The sequence below is a fragment of the Cystoisospora suis genome, assembly GCF_002600585.1.
Source record: "Cystoisospora suis strain Wien I chromosome Unknown contig_896, whole genome shotgun sequence".
In the NCBI taxonomy this organism is placed as follows: domain Eukaryota; phylum Apicomplexa; class Conoidasida; order Eucoccidiorida; family Sarcocystidae; genus Cystoisospora; species Cystoisospora suis.
The window spans coordinates 49,805-60,276 of record NW_027153697.1 but is presented as its reverse complement, the minus strand read 5'-3'; the positions used below and the strand labels follow the sequence as shown (position 1 = coordinate 60,276).

Sequence of the window (10,472 nt, the reverse complement as noted above, 5' to 3'; positions counted from 1 at the left end):
CTCTTTCCATGCAAGCTCATAAACTGAAACAGAAAGAACAGTCGAAAGCTTCTTTCTTACTAACCTCTCAGAATCAAACACGAGCAGCAGAAAAGAAGAAAGCGGCGAATGTGAAAGTTCAGAAACGTCTTTCAAATGATCTCCTTGCTCTCCGTATTCGACTAAACGAAGCCTTAAGACAGACAAACCGACTTCCTAACATTGATCTTTTCAGGCTACTTGAGGCGTGTGATACTAAATCCTCTGACATACACCCCAATTCTTCTGTCCTGTCTCTAAGAGAAAAGTCAAAGAAGTCTTCTTCTCATGACGGAAATCTCGCTCATAGAGAGAACAGTGATGAGGTCCCTTCTTCCTTGCCTGAGTTGCTTGCTACCGTCAGACAAGAGGCTGCTGAACTCTTTATGGACTTGCGCTCTCTCCAGGGCTCTGTCTTCTCCCGAGGCTCTCTCCCTATTGCAGACGAAGAAGAGGAAGACGAAGAAGAAGAAGAGTTCGATACCTGCGAAGAAGATGACAGCAAACAAGAAGACAGCTGGGAATGTCGGCGAAGAAGATGGCGTAGAATGCAAATGGAGCTCGCGAGAGACGGAGAAGACGCAAAGGTGGGAGAGGGAGGAGAAGAAGAAGAAGACAGAGAGAGGAGGATTTCAAGGAAGAAACGGAAAACGGAGATGGGAGTGTGGAGTGATGTGGTTGATGCTCTCTGGTATCGGAAAGCGAAACGTCTTTGCCTTGAGAAGATCGACGCTTGGCATGCTACTGTCGATGTAAGTATATGGACCGACGCGATTCTTTCTCGGATTCATCTGTTCTGCTATGTATATGTATATCTCTATGTATATGTGCGTATGCACGCAAGTATGCATGCGGTGTACCGATCACATGTCTAGGTCCAAAGTCCGGGCCTGAAGTGGATGCATGTATGTATGCGTTGTCGATGGCTTCTCTCTGTGTGGTTTATAAGGTGTGAGGCTACTATGGCTCTTAGGGGTCCATGGTGATTCAGATCCGTGTGCCGTGGGTACCTCTACAATTCTCAGAAAAGAGGTCTAACTAACTCATGACGAAGAAAGAGAAAAAGTAGAGCGTTTGCCTCTGTTCCACATGCGAAAGAAGCGGCATTGCGATCTGCGTATCCCTCTTTGTTTGCACACAATCGACGTGGAAGGAAGAGAAAACATCCTCTCTGGCCAAGAAGAAACTCTCTCTAGTATGCAGACTAGGGGCCTTCTATAGTTTCACAGGTTCGTCTATGTTACAAAGAAAGAGAAGTCATGCGATTTGGATCTACCTTCACTGTTGCTTGTGGGGGTTTCACCTATGTCTTGCCTCTCCATCTTGCATGATCTTCCCATCCCTTTACTTGCGCGAACTCATCTTCTTCTCTTATAGCTAGATGTGTATGCCTGGTGACAGGGTCTATACATGTCTGTGATGCCGTCGGTGTGTCTTATGTACACGCGCCAATCGATGGAAGGAAAAACAAAGGGTGATATGTGCGATCTTTCTTTCTTCTTCTCTCTGTGATGGTATCTGTGTGTGATTGATTCACTATAGCCTCGGTCTCAAAGCTTCAAGGCCCTAAGTCAACCTCCTTCGCTTCAACTTCAGCATGCAATGACGACACAGTATTCTCGGCTTTTACCTCGTTCTCTTCATTCAGCTCATTTGCCTCCTCCCTCGTCGTCTTCTCCCTCTAGCTCCTCTACTTCTCCGAAGGACTCTCTTTCCGCTCGACAGAAGCAAGAACAAACTCAGGTCCATTCACATTGTCACATTGTAGGATGTGATTTGCTTCAGTGGATGTGGAGAACAAGGCGAGAAGAAATAGAAGAAGAAGAGAGAGACGAAGAAGAGAAGAAAGAAGACCCACCCCGACATTACTATTACGATGATGGAGTGAGTGTGTACGATCCTTCTTTCATTTCAGCTTCTACACAAGAGAACATAAAGATGAATAGGAGAAGAGAGGATTCAACATACCTCTCAACAGAGAAGTCTGGCAAGGAAGTAGCGTTTGGGTGTGAAGCTCCTTCTTTCTTCTTGCTTTCTGCCTCTGTCTTTCATGCTGCTTCCAGGATTTCTATTTGGAGTTACTTAAGCAAGTCGTCAAACAAGGTGGCGCCCTGTGAGTGACGGTCATCTCTCCTTCCCAAGCGCGGGAGCTTCTCTTATGTTATCTGTCCAGATTCTCATTATAAGATTTCTCCATTTCCTTCTGCGATAGAAACGCTTAAGAGTCATGCAGGAAAGAGAAGACTGAAGGCGCGAAGCTCCCAGGTGGTGTAGTTGCAGTGGACTGACCTCTTGGTAGCAACTTCCACAGATATGTATCTGTCGAAGGCCCTTCAAGGTCTTTTCACGTCGAGCAGGACCAGTGTATCTCCTTTCCATGAAAGTCTGGGATACGCGCTCTCAAACAGGCGTAGGAGACCTGCCTTCCTTTCTTAACCTTCGTCAAGCGCAATTTAGAACACGTAGCTAAGGATTCTGTTTCTTTTCATTGATTCTTTTCTCGGAGTGTATGTGGAGAGCGATAAGCACAGTAACTAACGAGAGAAGGTACAAACACTCTCTTCAGAAGTATCTTATCTTTTCCGTCTAAGCTTTGTGAAGGAATTGAATATAGGCCTGTGCCCAAGTGCTGAAGGCAAAAGAGCGTGAGCTTCGCCATCAGAAGTGATTCTTCTTCTTCTTGCATTAGGAGTGATCGTCATTGCATGTGCTTCAAACACGATCATGTCCGGTGAGACTTTGCTGTGTATGTGTTATCTGTCTGTTTCTCAGGGATTCAGGAGATGCTCTCGAGAAGGAAAAGAGCCTATTGAAAATACGCAACAAACTCAACAGTAAGCTCAGACATGCCGTGTGCGGCGTCAGACAGAAGAGTAGCGGACACGCACGCAGAGCAAAGGCTCTCCTCGGATAGCATGCGTGTGTGATGCACCTGTCCATCATTCGTCATGACCTTCTGTGAAACAGTGCAGTTTTCTCGTGGTTCTACCAATAGGTATCGTAGGTAGGTGTCTTCGTGGATCTTCTTCTAAGAACGTTCATATACGTTCTCGTGACATCTCTATCTTTATACTTGTGTCAGAAGTACGGCAGGTGAATACATCAAATGTAGATTCGGTGCGTCAGATCTTAGTCGACATCGCACGCAGAGGGTTGACCGTGAACCTATACCTGGTCGTTTCTACCTGCGTAATTTCTGCTTCTTTTCTTCTTTAGCTGACGTATATACGTTTCTCGACAGCAAACACTTCACGGGGGACATTTGTGCTATGCTTGGTGATACACAGGAACGCGAACGGATGTGGATCGGAGGGCGTCAAAAGGACGGAAGATTCGATATCAGCCTATCGAGAAACTTCAAAATCTTGTTGTAAGTGTCTTCTTGATTAATGCCGATCGGGTGGCATTGTTCTGCTCCGTTGAAATGATATGAAATCTTCTCGGAGGATGTCAGAGACCTCTCCTGTGTGTGACGGAGGGCCACTGACGGTGCTGTGATGAGTACGAGCCAAGGATCTTGAAGTGGCTTTAGCATTACGTCTTCTCAGACTAAGAGAAATGCTACCGTCAGGCAGTTGTATTCATTGTATTGAGTAGGATCGATTATGAATCATCACAGGCTTATGCATGCACACCCAGTCGTAGACAATCAAGATAGAGAGGGGGCCCTCACCCACGCAGCGGCGACGGTGCAGGAGGTCTTCTCAGTCAGTCCACCGAATGAAATGACGGGAGATTCTGATGTAGTGTAGACGGATGTCGAAGCATTCGTCTCTCATAGTGTCGACACGTTTCATCAACATAACTATTCCTGCAAATCGCGCCCTTATAAGCTGTCGGGGGCTCGGTGTATTTGCGTAGGCGACTGTGGGTACCCCACACAGAAGTTTGAGTACTCAATATACCCCCACCATCCCACGTGTGTGGATCCCGTTGTGGCCGTGCCTGTCCCTACGGAAAGGGCAGCTGATACATTCCAAGTCATCAGAGACGCAGGTACAAATCAACTGAGCGAGCCACCTTTGTGATGTCAGCGAGTCTCCCCCACGTGGACGTGAGGATTTCTTGGCAGTAGGCTTGTCGTTCTCTGTACAGGGAGTCAGAAAAGCCCAAGGTTTCGCTACTTTCGCATCCTGTACGTAAGGGCACGTCCACTCGTACTAGCTCGCTTGACGATCGTGCGTGTGTGTGAACAGGCGGCAATACCGTGGCAGCCCAATCTCGATGTCTTGCCCGGAGCTGGGGATCCGACTATTGTAGACAAGTTAATGAGTCAGTTGTTTGCGAATGAATAGCCGTCCCAGTGGCTTAAAAGAGGAGACAAGCAGGGGAGAAAAGAGATTCGAAAGGGACGGCAGCAAGCCGTGTCGAAGTCGCGTGTCTGTACCTTCTCTTCATATGCTGGAGACACTCACAAGAAGCTTGCCTACTACGAGATGGCTGTATAACAACGTCCTGCTGCGTTGGGATACGCGCGAAGGAGTGAAGTTCCAGGAATTTCCTTTCGTGGCTGCCCCCTCACTCTGAAGTTAGGCTTACGGCACTTGAGATACACACTACACATTAGAGGAGGCTTTGAAGACATATAAATGAGCTCTGCTGGCGTGCGCTGATTGAACACAAAGATGTGCAAAGACAATCTGCTATCTCTTTTTTCTTGGCGTGGCTATCTAGTCTCCTCTGGAGCACGGCCTGACGCGTGGGTTGGGTATTCAACCGTACTGGCATGTCAAGCGTATTCCCGTCGAAAGCTTTCTCCGTTTCTGCACGTCTTGCTTTCATCGGATCTCTCTTGCCTAAACTTCGCCAAGCCCCTGTCAGGTGAAGGTGGTTTTTCTGTTCTCTTTTTTCCGTTTCCTGAGCTAACATCGTGAAGAGTTTCTGTCTCGGTAGGTGTAAAGAAAGATACTTTGGCCATTGTTTTACCTACCCAGTGAAGAAGTCCAGGTTCTGGACTTACTACGGTTAGAAGCTCTGGACAAGCCTTTACTAACGCAAGCAGGTTCGCTTACAATTGAGCGTGTTTTTCTACTCGGCAAACTTCACCTCTCCCTTTCTACCTACAGTACAATAACTCCAGGGATCAGCACACCAAAGCTATCTAAGACACGAGAGACAGTAGACCAGGCTATCGAGCTAATCCCTTCCCTCGCGCACATCCGTCTGGCTGCATTACTGAGGTCAGGTTCGGCTGTATCACCTCTGCGGGCTCATACACCCGAGATACCAGTACTGGGTGCTCTGAAAAGATTGGCACCGCAAGTCAAGGTGAAGACAGTGCTGACTACGCGGGCACAGTAACTGATACCTTCTCAGCCGTGTAGTAGTAATCCGGGTGTCCACATCTTTCTCTACGGACGATGAGCGGGTGGCTGTTTGACAGACATTCTCCAACATGTAAGTATGGGGGCGCTTTGAAACCACCTCCCAAGAAGAGTTTTCCTTGATGTTCCGAGGCGAGGGAACTGTCCGGTTAGATTAGGACCTTCCGATCTATACCAGCACAGGACTGAATGACCGTCGGTGCCTCCTCAAACGACTTCAAAAGCGACAGGGTTCTTCTATTTCACCGTGCTACTAATGCTACCAATACGGATCCATTGAAGGTCGGACTCTCCGTCCCATACAGGTCATACTCGAAGAGGCACAGAAGTCACAACAAAAGGAAGTTCGACAGAAAGCCTCTTATACTGATGCCTCTACACATGTCAGTCCTTCTTACTGAACAGATGCATTCGTCCCCTTTGCGACATTGCGCCTGCTATACGATACCATCATACTCAGGCCTACAAAGACCTTCGCAACAAAAGCGTGAGACTTGAAATCTTTTCAAGTCCGTCACTAGTTAACGCGACTCTTTCCGAACATCAACCCCGGGTGTAGCGAAAGAATAACGCTGCATCCGAAGTAGACCTTCAGCGAAACAATCCATAACCTTCGACAGCTTTTTCTCGGCTAAAGAGCCTTCCTCCCTGTACAGTCCAACCAAGTACGCCACACGGAGAACGCGAAGGCCGCTAAAGAGCCGTCCTCCCTGTACACCCCAACCAAGTCCGTTACACGAATAACGCGAAGGCGTAAAACTTCTTTCAAAAAGAATCTCCCGGGGAGCCCTTCAGGTTCTCACATGCGCACAGACATACGTTGACAGCGGTACGGTGTAAACGGTGGAAGTGGGCGCTAGAACTACGGTGACCGTTACTACTGCACAACTCCGGTGCACTGCAGGGTCGTAGAACGAGTACGTACAAAACAACTGAGAAGCTATACAGATATTCTAAAGAAACCCAATTGAAAGGCAGGAGCCTTTGTTGCGCCTTCTTAGGAAAGGTGGGTCAGCGCCCAAGTTTTCTCTAAGAAAAGAGAGCTCTCTTTACTTGAGCTCAACCACAGCCCCAGCAACACATCATCATGTGACGCTATGCCTTTTTTTTCTCCGCAAGTCAGTGGGTGTATTCATCAAAGCAACTAGCTGCATGCCTGCGCTCACTAAAAGAAAAGGGAAAAAAAAGAGAGCTCTAATACGCCTGGAAGCCCTCCTTCCCCTCTCTGAACACATCACATGCTTTTTGACAGACGCCTGCTGTATACATATGGAGCATCCACCTATGGAGTGTACATGCGATAGCTCCGAAGGTCGAAATGTTTCCGTTAGATCTCCATGTGGAGAGACTTCTTATTGCAGCACTATAATTATGTTCTCTCCTCGAGTTCCAGAATGCTTTCGGTGTTTTCACGTAGACGGTGGTTAGGAGATTGTGACGGCCTTTCTCCGCTCTGCCTCGTCAGCGTCCCGAGTTTTTACGGATATCTCAAGGACACCATCATCCCGCATGCATGCAGTCAGGTCATCTGCTACTGCATTCCAAGGTAGTTGAAACTTGCGACAGAAGTGGCCGAAGGTTCGCTCCCGGACTAAGGGCTGAGATCGTTGGCCTTCAGAAGATTTCTTCTCCTGAAGTTGCTCTCTCTTTCCTGATTTGAAAAAGGAAAAATTCACGGACACACACCAAGTAGAATCGATCATTCCTCTACGTGCGTGCGTCGCTCTCTCAGAAACTCTAAAGAAAACGTAAGGAGGCAGTGAGTAGAGATGGAATCTTTAAAGCAAGTCTATCGCCTCTACATTCAAGGTACAAACAAGGTAAGAAGGAAAACTTTCGCTACTCTAGTAATCTCAATCTCACTCTACTTCCATGTAAAGACGCGAGAAAGGAGAAACAAAAGCAACCCTAAAGGAAGAGAACAGTGTCCACGAATGAAGTAACTAAAGACTGCTGGAATCAGAAAGAGACATGTCGCGCAAAGCCTATCTCGTATCTCCCCCGCATCTCAATCACAGAGACTCAAACAAGTCCTCCGCCTACCGACTACGTCTCTTGCTTGCTCCACCCAGGAAGTTCCCCTGCCTCCTCCCTGAGGCAACTATCTCTCGCCATCTCTAGTGACAGTCGGATCTTCAACTCGCTGGGTACTTCTACTATGCCGAGAGCGTGTTCTAAAAAGTCAGTTCCTCTCACCTCCTCTACAGGAACCTTCAACCGTCATCGCGAAACACATTCTGAGGAAGTGCCTCCGTTTTGTGTCCGTTATGTTTTCGACATTCGGCTCATGACTCTTATCCGAATGCATGCGCACTACAACGATAGTTCGACAAGGAGAAGTCGGCGTTAACAAGCCTACCCTTTGAGACGGAGTCAAGAAACACATGGGGGTTCTCTTCTCCTACAATCCAACTTGTCTAATAAGCCTTTCAAACTTACCAGAGACAATGAGAGCGCGAGCATCAATTTCGACCGCGATATCGTTTTTATCGAACCCCGGAAGGTCAAAGAGAAGAACAACCCTATGACCACCAGAGTCGTAGAAAGCATCTACATGCGGTCTGAAATCATTACGGCCTATCTCTCTTATATCTCCTTCTGAGGGGATCAACTCGATGATGGTATTAGGGCCAGTGCTGACATGTGATCCGATCCAAGCCTCTGGCCATATATCACCCTGTGTGAAAACGAGCGGGAAAAGCAGACAAAGAAGAGGTGTTTGGCGATGGCGAATCACCTTCACTGCTGCCTCTCGGAGTTCAGCAACAGAGCAACTGCTGAAGAAGAATGAAGATCGATAGTCCACGTGTCTCCTCTTTCTTCTTCGAGAGAACTGTCTATCTCTTCTTATAGCTTCACAGAGGGAAATGACTAAGAGAACAGCACTTGAAAGATGGTGCTATCCGATATGAGAGGGTGTGGTCCCCCCTGAGCTGGAACAGGTGTGGTTCGTTGAAGGTAAGAAAAGATGGTTAGTTGAAGGTAGGAGAAGAAGATTACACCTAGAGTCGCTATACCCAGGGAATGTACGACAGTTTTTCTTTGAGAAGGCAAGAGTGGTGAGCCGCGCAAGCAGATTATATCGAAGAAGAGAACGATCTTTCTTTGTGTCGAAACTCACCTGTGAAGCGATAATCCTCTGGCAGTCGCCGCAGCTGAACTTCAATAACAGGCACCCCACAAGATGAGACCTGGAGGCTATCCATCTGAAAGGCTGTTTCTTATGCGGCCTCAAGAAAGAGGAAGAATGTATCTCTTTGAAACCAAAGAACTGCCTTAGATCCACGACACTGAGTTCAAAAAGACAGGCATGAGAACAAGGAGAAACCTACGGGAGTGAAGATCTGATTGATTTCGGTCTAAACAGATAGATAAGTGATAACTAAACAGATGATCATGGGAGAAGTCAGATGAACTAATAAGAGACATGTTTGCTGCGAGAATAAGAAAGTCAGTGAAGAGCTGCTTGAGATCTTCAAGCACGCTTTACAGTATAGTGCCATACATGTAGAGAGAGAATGATGCGTAGGCATAAAGGTATGTGTTGTGCTACTTGAATGTAAAAGACTACTCACCCTGCTCCACCTAGTAAAACAGGGGGTGGTTATAGTGCAGTTCTTTCAAGAATGAAAAGCTCGAGAAGACAACGGTTCTCTGTCGGTGTTGCGTAACAGACTCTGTCTACGTGTGCTAGACGCACCACTGGGCAAAAGGTACCATTGCACGGTGTCCTACGAGGTAAAAGTGGAGTTATGTGTCCCTTTCTCTTGAAAAAGCGCTCAATTCTGTCATCTTCATTTCACCAAAAAGCTTCCCGCTACGACCGCTTACCATCCTGGAAACGGGATGCTTTCCGGCGTCGCTGTCGGCCATAGGAGGAGGTGCCCCACTACCTTTCATAGACGCTGACGCGTTCCCATACCCGGAGCCGACAGGCGCCATTCAAGATCTGGTGTGCCTAGAGAATCGAAGAAGTTCTTCGACAAGAATGAGAAGGATCAAAGAAATCCCACGAGAACTCGAGAATAGCAAAAGGCGAGGATACTGTACAGAAGGAGAGAATATCTGACCCTGCGTGCATCGATTGTCCCTTGCGGAGGCACTATCGCTTAACCCGGGTAGAAAGAGTAGAATAGGGAGATGAGGAGAAAATGTTGGAAGGAATTGCCTTTCCGGACAGAAAATCTGAATCGCTCAACAACATGGCGAACCAGTCTACCAGTCAGCTAAACTGGGTCATCGCTGGCTTCCCGAGATTGCGGGAGATGAGTTTGAAAGGGTTCGGTCGTGCTGCTCACTCAATCAGTACGCGAACCGGCGGTGACACAAAGTGAAGCAACTCATGAAGGGGAAGGCTGTGTCTTTGAGTAATTCCGAGCAGGACCTCTTGACAGAAGCAGCATGCGTTTTTCCTCTGGTGAGGAATCTCCCGCGAACATCGCTGACTCGAACACATCTAGTCGCTTCCGCTCGGCTTGCCGCTAACTCCGTCCCACCTCGACCCTTGTCAAAGTTAAGCAGGTGACGCACCGTCTTCGGGTGCATCCCGCAGCTGCGTAGCAGGCCGTCACAGAAACACACGCGTACCCTTGACTTTAATGGTCATTCTCGATGTGCAGCTTGAAGAACCAGAACTAGAACACAGATTTCAAGAAAGCAGCGCTTTGATACTAATTGGATATTACCCGTTCCCGACATCTTTTCATTCACTCGCTGCGACTTCTACGCCCGTGGAGGGCACAGTACAACTTGTCATCCCGGCCGATAGATTTTGTGGACAGAATTGCCCGGCTAAGGTTTCCTTTCTGTGTTGTCCAAGGAAAGTCCGCAGTGGTGCTCGTTTCATCACGCCGTCAGCAGAAAAGAAAGCTCTATAGTTTTCACACAAGAATCAGAAAAGTCGTTGGTCACATGTCGGGGGAGAAAAAACTCAGTTCTGCGGAACCGAGATTTGTGCAACGGCTACGTCATGACCTCCTGCAGTCGCAGGTGTGCTGTGCGGCAAGAGAGTGCACTGTTGTGTGTGTACCACCGCCGATGAAACGACTGCTCTGCGCCTTCTGTGGTAACGGTGTTTCCTGTCCTGTAACGAGTGGACTATATACAGCTTTTCCAGTTTCCTGTGCAGCT

The 10,472-nt window shown here is 47.9% G+C and overlaps 2 protein-coding genes across 2 annotated transcripts; one reads left to right on the top strand and one right to left on the bottom strand.

The window, feature by feature from the left end:
• The first annotated feature begins 12 nt into the window (after nt 1-12).
• CSUI_002152 (apoptosis antagonizing transcription factor) lies at nt 13-5,009 on the top strand. The gene is made up of 6 exons (XM_068062354.1): nt 13-770; nt 1,561-1,902; nt 2,082-2,131; nt 2,791-2,852; nt 3,306-3,388; nt 4,215-5,009. Exons 1-6 carry the CDS (start codon nt 405-407, stop codon nt 4,311-4,313), a joined length of 1,002 nt encoding a protein of 333 aa, XP_067925672.1. The 5' UTR covers nt 13-404; the 3' UTR covers nt 4,314-5,009.
• Nucleotides 5,010-6,766: 1,757 nt separating this feature from the next.
• On the bottom strand, nt 6,767-9,856 carry CSUI_002151 (uncharacterized protein; the record flags this gene model as incomplete). The annotated part of the gene is made up of 4 exons (XM_068062353.1): nt 6,767-6,993; nt 7,782-8,019; nt 8,464-8,632; nt 9,174-9,856. A coding segment is annotated over one exon (210 nt), but the record flags the coding sequence as incomplete, so codon positions are not given.
• Nucleotides 9,857-10,472: the final 616 nt, after the last annotated feature.